We start from the raw sequence: 13,185 nt of genomic DNA, 5'->3' as shown, positions 1-13,185 counted from the left end.
CAGGAATGTCCCATGTCCTCCATGGCCTCCTTAGGTCTCCATTGCTCCACTTACCCTGGTTTCGGAAGCACAGCCCTCTTCCTGAGTGCCATAATAGTCTTGCTTGAATAGCTGTAATGCTAGACATACCATAAGCCTTGTGACAAATAAAGTGGTGACAATGCCTGCAAGAATTCTATTATGTAGGAGAGAAAGTAGAAATTTAAATAGGAACTTGAACTTTTAATCAATTTGCCACTAGTACTAAAATTAGTCTTTATATAGTGCTCTGTTAGGGGGAAGCCGAATGCTTTTTATATGATGAATATTTTATTCCTTTGTAAGTTGAGTGAACTTCCTGGTGGGTTGATATAATTAGAGTGACTGTCATTATGCCTGAAATGGGAACCTGAATTTCAGCGTGTGATTTGGACATGTATACAATCTTTTGGTAAGGAAAAGTCAGCTACTAAGAATAGAATGATTGACCATGTTCTAAGCAGGTGGTTATTTTTAATGTCTTACTGTGGAAAATTAGATGTTAAGGAATCAGTGGTTCCCTTTTTAACATAAAATGTGAGTGTGTATGAATATCACAAACTAAGAAAAATAGCAGAAGGCATGTCAAGTTGGCTTAATTTGTACCTTGTATGATTTGTTTGAGTTACCAGATATTAAAAATCAGGCACAGAAATTAGATTTTTAAAATATTGGACTTACTCAAAGCTATCAGGCAAAAACCTGTCACTTGAAAAAAATGTTTTTAAACTAAATTTGTCTGGCTAAATATATCATTAAATGTCTACACTTAACCTTGTAGACATATATTAATAGATCTACATGAGGATAAACATGGAACTTAATGATTTGTTAATTGTGTGGCCCTTAAAAATGTGCAGTTGTTTTATTTTATGGAGATATGCTTTCAATAGTGCCAAAAGTTATATTGACAGGATGTATAATCTTATCTAAGATGTGGTACAAAGAACAGGAGATGAGAGTCTCAGGGGCTGTCTGCCTCTAGCTTGGGACCTTAAACAAGTTGCTTTAGTTGCCTGCTTCAGAGCCTTAGTCTTCTAATCTGTGAAATGAGGGACTCTATGAGATCTATTTTAATTGTGGAAAAACAAAACAGCAAAAAATAGGCTTTAACATTTTTAAAGTGTGAAAACATGTTGTAAGAAAATAGCCTTCATGTTCCAATTAAATAAAGGAGGATGAAATAAGTTTTAAAACACTTAGCATATTACCCTGCACAGGGTATATGGTTAAGAACTATTTGTAGACTTGCACTAAATAAATAAACCTTGTTAAATGTTTTCATTAGAGACAGAGGCATATCTATTTTTTATGGAATTCAGATTAGGGAAAAGCTTTTGGTACTTAAAACATAACTAGTACCAAACAGGACTTACTAGCTTAATTGTAACTTAACACGATCGTGGAGTGGGAGAGATACAGCATGATTTTGAGGAACCCACTAAGATCATTTTATTTATATATTATATGCATATACATTTACAAACAAGGTGACTTTATTTACAGTGTTTTCACAGTGGTCTTTCATAAATGCTGGACATATAACTTTTTCCTTAAGAGCTCATGAATCAGTTGAGCCAGTATGTGTTCTTGAAACATCTGAGCACACCCCAGCACTGTGCTTCTCAAATGGGTGGGTGCCAGCAGGCAGGGATGCATAGGGCATCTTCCTGGTGTGTAAAATTAACACAAAGCCTTTTGGGGAAAATGTTAAATAACTGGTAAGTAATGTAATACATTTTTATGATAAGACAAAGACAGATAAATTATCCAGGAGAATACAATATTTGCATTAGTTTTTAAGATCAAGGGACAGTCTTCTAAGAAGTTTTGAGTTTGCAGGCTGTGCCTCTAGATTTCAGGGGTCCTGGTTTCAACTTCTTTAGGGGGTTTTGTTGCTGGGAATGCCTTTGAGAACCACTGCTCCAGTCTAAAGGATTTTGCTGTCAAACTGTGATTCCTAGCTTCTTATGCATTTGCAGTTTTGAAATTAAAGCCATAACTCCCCATAATGTATTACATATTCCATATATTAAGAAAAATTAGAAAATACAAGTTTTGTCCTTTAAGATTCCAGTCCCTTTTTAAAAAAGCCACCACCACCAAACCTTATAATCCTACAAATCAGACGTATTAACTGTTAATACCTTGAGTTTGGACTTCTGGCTTCCAGGGCACGAAACAATACATTTCTGTGGTTCTAAGGCCCCCAGTTGTGGTTCTTTGTTACAGCAGCCCTAGGAAACTAATACAGTTAGGAAATTATATTTTACTTCTGATTGCTGTGTTAGGGCCAGATCAATGGAGTTGAAGTTTTCTCCTGTGGAAATTTTCATTTAAACAAGGTTTTCAACAGAAGTACTATAAAAATATACAACACGGGTAGAATTCTCTGATTACAGGGAGAGAGGGGGCATTGTGAAAACTTCCCAGATTAGCATCTCTTCCTGTCCTCTGTCCTTCTCCTTCCTGCTCTGTAGAGCACAGATTGAGCACTGGTCTGGCCTAACTTGGAAACACGGGCGAGAAAGTCAGATAAGACAAAAGCACATCGAGCATCTCTTGCTGGAGCTGGGATGGAGAGGCACGTGCAGCCAGCGTTTGGTACCTCAGTGCGTTCATTGCCCTCCAGGATCTGGGAAGGTTCACCTTCTTCAGGCTCTCCTGTGCTGAGATGTCAGTGGTGCGGATGCTAGCTAATATTCATGGAGGGCTTGCCATGGGCCAGCGTCAGGCTTGTTTCTAAGGCGAAAAATCTATCAGAGGAGGAGGAACTCGTGCTGTGGTTGCTCAGAGCATGTGTCCCCATGTGCTTGCTGAGCGTGGCAGACAGGTGCCAGCGGGTGCTTTGCTTACTGCATGTGCAGGTCATGGTCCTGTGGCCAGGAACCATGTGGCCTTGGGTGAGGTCCCTTCTTTCACTGCATGAGTCTCCTGATAGCAGGCTGTCCTCTGATTAGATATGCTGTGTGGGTTTCGTAATTCCCCTTCCTTCCAAGTTCTCAGGACACCTCATTTTTGCTCCCAGTTATTACCCACTCCATCTTGAGTGTTATTCCAGATATATCTGGGGAATTGGCCTGGTATGAAAAACTGAGGGTGGTTAAACTCTCAATGAGCAAAGTACATATTTGAAGCAATGGTGTTGGTAAATTGAGCATATGGGTAACTTAGACTCAGATTTTAGTTACTTCTTAAGTAGCATGCTGGGTGGGAGGTGGGTCAGCAACCAGTATGTGTGTGTTGTGCTTCCTTAAAGAAGCAGCTTTTGCAAGAGAAGTGGCACACCCGCTAGGCGCTGTCTGGGTGGGCTGCTGTCTAGCTGTGGAGCTGTGGGCTCTGTGACTTGCTGGGTGTTTCGGGTCCCCTCTAAGCTGCTATTACCGGTTTTGAGGATTGATCTTAATGAAAGCTTAGGAACCTCTGAAAAGGACTCATAAAATATTATACCCTATTTCATTGAATCTAAAATAACATTGATTGTAAGATGGACTGTTATTTTATGTACCACCAAAATAAAAAGATAGCCAATTGAAATATATTTCATTGAATATGAGATGTTAAAATGTGAAAAAATTTGTGGATAAGTATTTGGTTCTTTGTGGCTGAGACTTGACTGCCAAAGTTAGAGGTGGGACCCTTCCTTACCCCTTAAAGGTCAGGAAAGTCGTAGATTATGTTGACAGTTCTAATTCACTAATTTGAAGTTTAAAAAAAAATCTATTATGCTATCCTTACTAAGTTCCTGTTGTATTATGGAAACTGGCCAATCGATACATTTAACTTTATCCTTTTTGTTTCCATTAAATATATTTTATGGTACCTCTTTGACATTCTGACAGCCTATAATGAGGGCAGGTATCAGTAAACCTTAGGTTGGAAACACATCCGAGTAAGTCCAGTCTTTGGGTTTAGTGCCCAGGACGCTGGCTGTTCCACCGTCCCTTTTCCTTCTTTCTTTCCCCCCTCCCTCCCTTTCTTTGCAGAGATGAAGTTTTTCAGCGAGTAACTTTTAAAGTTTATGGATCCTTTAGAATTTTGCAGAAGGGAACAGATAATTCACCTCATTGATAATTATATAACTGGAATTTCCCACATTTATTTTCAGGAGGGGGCCCAGGGTCAAATGTGCTGCAGACGGTACTGTTGCTCTGAGGCAGAATCCCAGAGGTGAGCAGCGCTGTGGGAACTCCTCCTCCAACTGCCCTGTGTTCCTAGATAGGTAAGTAGCAGAAGTGGACTGTCACTTCCTGGGGGGGGGGTGTCTAGGCATGGTTATTAGAGAAAGTTATAATGCTGTGTATACCAAGTTGCTATTTTGGGCTCTCTTAGAATAGGATTGTGTAGGAAGAATATACAGCATGGGGAGTTTGATGTGAGTCATGAGCCTGTCACCACCATCCTAGTGAGACGAGTTTATGAAATGAGACTTCTGAAAGTGACAAGTAAATTGAATTTTCCTTTTATTTAAATGTTCTTCAAAACTATTCACTTTACAGTGGATAAAGACCCTTGATAAAGGAGAAAGAAGATTAAAATGGGTTCTCCTAAAAGCTCGAGAGCTCTCTGAATTTCTTGGCCTTCAGTATTTGGGGACTTATTTTGCCGTGGCAAGATTCTGTACTGTGACCCTCGGCACCAAGATCCATAGAAATTTTTAAAAAAGGTATCATTTGAAATTGGTGCTTAGATGCCTATGGGTTCATTCTTTCCCAGAAGCATGGCAGTGAGAGGTTGTGTGGTAGTTGGAGAGTGGTTGGGCTGGGGAGCATCAGAGGACGAGTGCACTTTCGGGGTGCAGGATCCTGGGGAGTGCTGTCTGAGGCTGAGGTGAGGGGTGCAGAAGGGTGAGGCAGAATCGCAGCGCCCTTGAAGACCTGACTGGGCACCCAGAGCACAGGTGCATTTGTAGGGCGCCATGTACATTCTCCACTGGAAACCGGTGGCCGGGGAGAAAATTATAAACGCAAGAATGTTGGAGTGGGTCCACAATGTGGAAAAGGGACAAGGACGTGTTCATGTCTGAATTCCCGTACTACTGAAAATGAACATGCACAGATTAAACTTTCTTAGGGGAGCCCATTGGCCTGAAGCAGAGTTCCCTTGCTCTGACATTTTGAATGTCTTTGGTTGTTCTGCCTCCCACCTTCCTCCTCCTCTTTCTCCTCTGCCATCCCCTATCCCTGCCCCATGCAACGTGAGGTAATTGGAGTCCAACAGAAAGTAACCCAATAAGCGTGCAGACATTGACTGTACCAGCTTTGAGGAAACCCTATGAACGATAATTGAGAACGTCTTTGACCTCTACTGTTCTAACTATAAAGTAGAGGTTTTCTCCTTTTGCTAGAGGTACACAGAGAGGATCCTCTTTTATTATGTTAGTCTGGTGGGTAGAAAGGTAAAAACCTAATACCTGCCTTGAATAGGATTTTATTCTAGTTAAGTAGTTCTTATATTTGCTGGTTACCTTTCTGAAGTGTGGTTTTTAAGCTGAACTCTGTTTTTTTTTTAACTACACTGATTTAAAAAATAATAGCTGTGAATTTTTGTGAAACAGTTAAATCAAAATATAAAAACTATATGCAATGGATAATTCAAATGTTCATGAAAATGTGTTTTCTTGCGACTTTGCCATCTCTAGCATTAGAGACCTTTTCTCATTGAAAGGGTTTAATTTATTGACTCTTAATGTGAGAGATTTCACTGGGGGAGAGATTGATACTTAGGCAAAGCTTTTTGTTTAAACTCTCGGAATGTCTCTGGTTAAATATCTCGTCTCTCGGAAACTTTGGGCAGTGGGAGCATTTACTTAGCGGCGCGTGTCCCATGTGTGTGGCATTAACCGCCTTTTTTCTGGGGATCCACTTTATTCTTTCTCATCAAAATTTTAGGACTGATTACTTCCTTATGAAACATTTGATAACCTGATTCTCATCATAAAAGAAAATATTTAAAATTGTTAAAATGGCAAGTAGAGAGTATGGGCAAGCCATTTTAAACTGGCCCAAGGTCCCCCCCACCCCATCTTCATTCCTAGTCCCCCTTGCCTGGCTCTCGCTGCGACCCGCTACAGTAGCTCTCTCTTCACTGGCCCTGGTACCAGAGGTTCACAGGGGTCCACAGAGCCCCACTCCTGACTTCCCTATGCTAGTGATGCTTTCTAGGCATCTTTGGATTCTTACTGTGTTTTGTAGAATTTTAAGATCGTGGAAATAGGTGGAATATTGAGAATACATCTCAATGTCACATTTAGGCACATAAAGGAAAAAGACACTTCAGAAAACTTTATGGGGCTTGGCGTCTCCTGGAAGCCCCAAAGCTGTCCAAGGCGAGAGGGTGTTCAGGACGAGGGTACGCAGGAATGACTTGGGTTAGCTGGGGAGTGAGTTGGCGTTTCCCACTACATTTATTTTTTGTGGGGAGGGGGGTCTGTGTTTTTCTTATTAATGGCTAAGAATGTGTTCTCTGCCTTTTCTTTTATTTCCTTTTATCTCACCAAAGAAAAATACACACTTTCACACGGGAGGCAGTGAAATCCTGCCTGTTGATTCATAATGTGTGGACATGATTAAAATGCTGAGGAAATTAGCTTTTGTACATTTGGGTTTATGTACGTGGCATAAACCAATAAAGTTTATGTCATGAGGTTTATAATAACTGGAGAATTGCAAGAAAATAATTGAAGATGAGGGTGCAGTATGACTCTTGTACAGAAGGGGTCTGTTTATTTCCTTCTATTTAGAGATGAACAGCCAGTTGTTTTCTAAATTTGTAGATTGAGCACGGGTCCACTTTTCTGATTTTCCCCCTCTCTCAGAATGCCTTCAGAAATCTTGCTGAAGATATTCTCCTACTTGGATGCTGTGAGCCTGCTGTGTACTGGATGCGTGAACCGGCGCCTTTATCATCTGGCCAGTGACAAGTAAGGAGAAAACCAAATGTCTGTTAGGTTTTGATGACAGTTTGATGGAAGTCATGAAAACTACTAAGAACTTTTTAACCATTTTCTAAAATTGAAGAGAATTAATTTCAAGAGTATTTTTAGATATACAGAAATATGTCCATTGCTTTAAGTAGTCATGATATTTTCAAATACTTGCATCTGTCTTCTTAAAGAAAGGAATATTCTTTGCATGTACCAAAAAAGATCGAACTTGTTATTGCTGTCGCTGTTTGGAATGCATCTTTGACCTGTTAGCCAGGAGGACTTGGCTGTGTTCACCCCAGAATCAGGCAGTCTTGTCCATACAGTCTCAAGCAGCACTGCAGGGACCTGCCCCCATTAACTGTGGCCCTGGATGTGCGGAGCAGAACGGCAGGTCCTAGAGAAGAGGAAGCGGTGAAAGTAAACTTAGATCCTCCTCCCAAACTCGCCCATCAAATATATTTGGGAAGAGTGAAAGGGGAGGAGAGAGGCCAAAACTATTCCTGTCTTGGAGGCTGTACCCTTGGGAGCAGGGAGCTAGAGGAAAGGGGGTCACCTCCCCTCACCTGGGCTTACAAGACATCTGTGGAATAAAGAGGAGAAACACTCACTTCTGTTTTGTCACTGTGATCTTAGCCTGCAACTCAGAATTTTGTCTTGGGGAGATGATGGAATCCTCCTAACTTCTGGTAAGAATGTCATGACCTACAACTTAACATTGTGGTGTTTTAGGGGGCTTCTCTCTTTCAACATCAAAAGGTCAGACAACTATTGATCCTACATGGAACCTACATACCAACTAGGAAAACATCAAGATAAAAGAGAATGCAGGTTTTTAAAATTTTTATTTTAGTAGAGATGGGGTCTCGCTTTTACTCAGGCTGGTCTTGAACTCCTGGGCTCAAGCAGTCCTCCCACCTCAGCCTCCCAGAGTGCTAGGATTATAGGTGTGAGCCACCATGCCTGGCCTGGAATGATAAGGAAATGGAGGATGACAGAAGGAGAGCTGTGCATTATTATATTTAATCCTGGACCATGGTGGGCAGGGAATATTTTCTGGTATGGTGGTTCTCAAAAGCCTATCCACAGAAAATTTCATCAGAACCAGCTGGGAAAGTTTAAAAAATGTGGGTCCCTAGTCTGCATTTCTAGAGATTATAATTCAATGCTCTGGAATCTGTATTTTTAAAATTCTCCAGGACATACTAATGAATAGTCAAGTTCTGAAATGACTAATCTAGTGCATCTTTGATGATGGATGTCTGCCACTTAAGTGAGGAACTCACAACAGCCCTCAGATCTCATTGAAGCTGTAATCAACCACTTTCATACTCAGAAGGGGATATATACCATTCCCTGGTTGGGAAGGGTGGTTTTTCTTCTATCTGTTCATCTATGTCAATACGTACACACACACATATCATTAAATGAAATAATGAATCATGTTCTTGAAATTAATTGTAGAATGAAAGTTGAGTAATTTTTATGTGTCTCTTTCCTAATCACCTTATAAGAGATGAGGTGCTCACCAAAGCACGGTACAGTGAGGCATTTGTCAAGGAAGGAGTCAACCAAATGTCTAAACCTGTAGTGTTCTCACTTTATTTAAGGATAGAACTCAGAATGTTCAGATAAGCTGATAAATTATAGATTTCCTAGTTTGTTCACATTTCTCCTCTCTCCACTTTACCGTGAAAGGCCCAGAGGGTGTAGGGGCTAGGCCTTTACGCAGATTTGGAGCGTGGCCGTAGTACTGTTCTTCGCATACTTTTATTATTAATGATAAGCCCATCCCACTTTCTTGGAAATTGTTCTTTAGAAATCTGAGCTTCTCATGAAATTCCACTTGTATTTCTTTTCTTTTTCAGAGGATAAATCTTAATTGTGTTAAGTTGAATTATTTTTTAAGAGCCATAGTCTGACTTGATAGTCAGACTTCATAAAAGGATGTATGGGTAACCAATAAATGTTTTTGAAAACTTAACAGTATTTTCTAAGCCATGCTTCTGAAGAGAGGACAGGAGCACATGTTGTAGCCAGTCACAGTGGTGACTTAAAGGCACAGTGTCCCCATCCCATCCGTGGGGCTGCCTCCCTGCACAGGGGCACTGGTCCCCATGTGGGAATAGCAAGGATGTGTGTAGGAGGCTGTGTCCGGATCATCACATCACACGGGGGTTTTATTTGCCACGTACTCTGCGAACCACTATTATCTGAACATTAAATTATCCCCATTTCCTGAACAACTTGTTTGATTGAAGTTTTTCTGAGCCAGATTGATAGTCATGTTAGGTAAATATGCTGTTGTTCTCAAATCTGCATCAGCTTTCGAACAGAATGGAGCATTTGGGGATGAAGAAATAAATGTGTTTGGGTTTTGGAGACTGTTAAATCATCTTAAACTTAACACTTGTATTTTATGAATAATCGAGGGGAACAATCTAATATAATATTATAATTCTATAATAGGAAATATTTTTATAGCTGCACTTACGGTAAGTTAAATAAGATAACGTGTGTGAACATAGCTCATCGTACGAATGTTAGGTGTGGTTATTGTTACTAAAGGTGCGTGGCGTTTATGCTGTGATGCTCTCCCCATGTCAGTGTTTGGCATGTAGTTTGTGAGTGCTAGAGCATGTGAAAAACAGAGTCAGCAGTATAGATAGTGCTGATGTGAGAAATTTGAGGTTCCATCAAGGTTTTGCTAAAGCGAAGGAACATTTAGTAGAGTGAGATGATGAATAAAATAAACTTGAAGAAAACACGAGGCAAGCTTTTGTGCAGAGGGAGTTTTTAAAGGTGAGATTTTGGTGAAAAAATTTCAGATTTACCTAGATGTACTGAGCTAATCATCACTTTGCATCTGTTAGATGTGCGTCTTTCCCATGCGAAAGTCCAGAAATTTCTGAACTGAAACCATAAATAACATAAAAGCTTGTTGTGGAATGATTTTGTGGGTTGAGAAATGACTTTAGAAACCCAGACTAGAAAGAGATGGCGTCAGGGATCTGCTTACGTGTGAGTTTGTGTTTGGTGGCATCCATGCAGCGTCTGAAGCCAGGAGCTGCGTTCCAGAGTCCTATGTTTGAGAAATGCTCCTTTTCTGCCGCAGTTAATGAAATGGTCATGTCTCTCCAGGGCATCGTGGCTGTCCCCACCGCACCTCCTGCCGTTCGGACCATCCCTCTGTGGGGGAATCACGATTTCCCAGCACCTCTTGGCCAGGGACTTCCATCCCATACTGCTCTGAACAGACATGTGGAGATGTAAACTAGCAAATGATTGCATTTTATTTACATAAAATTCGTCTTCTGGATTAGGAAATTGATTTTAACCCCTGCCTCAGTTTTCCCTGAGGAAATGTTACTTCTCTTCCCTGATGGAGAGCTTTGGTCCAGCTTGAGGCCCCTGCCAACAACCGCTGCCCATGTGGCTTCTCACAGCGTCTTGGTACCAGGGAGTGGAAGGAACACAGACTTTGTGTCAGAGCCGAACTTGTATTCCAACACCGAGGCTTACTGGCTGTCTGAATTTGGATAACTTGTTCATTTTCTTTGGCCCCATTTCTCTGTTGTTGAAGGCTCAGGGGATAAGAGTGTGAGCTCTGGTTGAGGCTGTGGGGTTCAAATCCCAGCTCCCCCACAAGCTTGAGTGCACAGACCTGGGTCAGATCCCTTTGCACTTGGCCCTCAGCTGCATCATCTGTACCATGAGAACAGTAATAGTGGCTGCCGACTGCATCTTTTTGTGGATTAGTGAGTTAGTGTATGTGAAGTGCTTAAACAACACTTGACACACAGTAGTGCTCAAAAACCTTATGTTAATTGTCATTGTTAGTTGTCATTATGAACAACCTTCACTTTTTTTCTCTTTGTGAAAGCAATGCATGTTCCTTGTTGAAAAATTAAAAAATAGGAAGCGAAAGTACAATTCAGTTTTTACTGTTATTAATAATATTGTGTGTATCCTTTCTGATCTTTTAGAAATCATGTATATATTTAAAAAAACAAGATAAGAACCACATTGTATGTACTTCCTATTTTTTTTGTAATAGACCTCTTATTCAGTCATTGATGCAGGAAGGCAGTGGTTTGGATGATCCTAAATATTAATAATGTAAGATTGCTCACTTTAAACTTGACCCTGGGAAACAGGCTTTTCCTACTTTTATGTTTTTGGTATTGTTGACTCTAAAGCAATAAATCTCAAACTGCAATTCTCTTTAACACATGAACAACTGTAAACATTCAGCTTGACTTATTCATGGCATTGGACTATTTAAAAATTATCATGCATCTCTAATTTAATATATTGCTACTACAGGTACACGACAATGTCTCTTAGTTAACATATTTTCTCTCCCCTGCCCCCTGCCAGTTCTATTTGGATCAGAATCTACTCAACTGCTTTTCCATCTAAAAAATCTAACTGGAGAGTTAATCCAGTAGAGGAGACGGCTGTGTCTATGAGCGTACTGTCAGTTGAAGATAAAGAAGCTGGATATTGGAAGAAAGAATATATCACAAAACAAATAGCATCTGTAAAAGCCACACTAGCTCAGGTTCTCAAACCTGTCAACCCTTACACCGGCCTTCCCATGAAGACCACAGAGGCCCTCAGGTGTGCAGTGTGCTCTTGAGCAGTGGCCGTCGGCTGCTTGATGGCACCGTTAACTGTTTCTGTTTATAACCAAACAAGGGTGATGGCGTCCCCTCAAAGTATTGTATATACAGGACATACATGCAGTTTAGATTGTGGGGGACTGCCTCTGATATTTTTGTGTTTTTGTGCATCTGTAAAATGTGTAGTATTTTCCTATTCCACGTACAGTTAACCTTCCCCATCTGCAGACTCAACCAACTTTAAATTGAAAATATTAAAAAAAACCCAAACAGTAAAAAATAACTATACAACAATAAACATAATACAAATAAAAAATCAATACAGTATGACAAATATTTACATAGCATTTCCATTGTGTTAGGTATTATAAATAATCTAGAGATGACTTAAAGTATAAAGCAGGATTACTTAGATTATATGCAAATACTACCCCATTTTGTTGTCAGAGACTTGACCATCCATGGATTTTGGTATTGTGGTGGTCCTGGAACCAATCCCCCAAGGATACTGAGGGATAACTGGTATACAGCCTAAAGTTTTTATGAAAAGCAGAAAAAACTTAGTGATCTGCTCTGGTAAGGCAAGAATGTTCAAGGTGCCCCTTCTGGGCAAAGCCTTGGTCTTATTTATGTATTGCCAGTACCTGGGGCATCATAGATGTCCAGTGAGTGTTAGGTGAGGAGAAGAAGTCTAAAGAGAGAACTGTTGATGAAATGAAAGTTACATCAGGCATGTTCTGAGAATTTAGACTTTTGCTTTTAAGCAACTAGATGCTTTAGAAATGACATATAAAATTGGCTTCAGGTTTTTTTTTTTTTGCTATGAGGTAAACATTTTTAGCTTTCCTTTCTTTCTCCAGAAAATCTGGTTTAGGTTGGGCAATTATATTGAAAGAGAAAAGTGGAAAGGAATATGTCATGGAGCATGTCGATCTCTCCATAAATGACACATCAGTTACTGTTCTGTGGTATGGCAAAGACTGGCCGTGTCTCACGTCATTGTCAACCTTAGACTTGTGTGGTGTGACACCAATTTTTATGGACTGGTATAAAACCCCCACCAAAAATAGGTAAGTACTAATTCAGCAGAAATGTTGGGTGAAAGTGTCTTGTATGTAAATATTAGTTGGCATTGCTTTTGTAATTCGAAAATGCCACCATTGTATTTTAATTTGACTATATCTTAAAGACTTTTCTGTCATTCTGCATCACTACAGAATAGGAAAAGAATGGGTTTATCACATTTCTGATTTGGTCTAAATTTAGGTTCCTTATATTTTGGTTATCTATAATGGTGGGGGAATGACATTCTAGTTAACAAAATTTCCTGAATGATGGCTAAATTTTTGAGGGTTTTAGTTTTAACCATTTTAAATAGAAAGATACATAAAACTATTATATTTTCCTTCTTTAATAAATGGTATGCTAACTGTAGTCTAAATATGAGGTCATGAAATCATAATTATTAGTTACTTTGCCTTTCTGTTAAGCTTACTCGGTATGTGACCTTGTACAAGTAACTTACTCTTTCTGAGCCTCCATTCTCTCATCTGTAAAATGGGATGATGCTGATGCTGACATAGTATTTAGCATGTGTGGCTGCTGTGAAAAATATCA

General features: G+C 40.0%; 1 protein-coding gene across 2 annotated transcripts in view; it reads left to right on the top strand.

The window, feature by feature from the left end:
* Positions 1-13,185, top strand: part of FBXO15 (F-box protein 15) — a 39,465-nt gene that overhangs the window by 1,260 nt on the left and 25,020 nt on the right. The window contains exons 2-5 of one of the 2 annotated variants that reach the window (XM_045527206.1): positions 4,127-4,240; positions 6,836-6,940; positions 11,324-11,566; positions 12,429-12,638. In XM_045527206.1, the coding sequence (XP_045383162.1) occupies positions 4,127-4,240; positions 6,836-6,940; positions 11,324-11,566; positions 12,429-12,638 (672 nt within the window). The remainder of the gene's footprint in view (positions 1-4,126; positions 4,241-6,835; positions 6,941-11,323; positions 11,567-12,428; positions 12,639-13,185) is intronic. The other variant, XM_045527207.1, reaches the window with a different exon arrangement.

This window comes from Lemur catta, chromosome 16 (assembly GCF_020740605.2).
Source record: "Lemur catta isolate mLemCat1 chromosome 16, mLemCat1.pri, whole genome shotgun sequence".
In the NCBI taxonomy this organism is placed as follows: Eukaryota; Metazoa; Chordata; class Mammalia; order Primates; family Lemuridae; genus Lemur; species Lemur catta.
The sequence above is the reverse complement of the archived record's forward strand: the minus strand, read 5'-3'. Positions and strand labels throughout refer to the sequence as shown.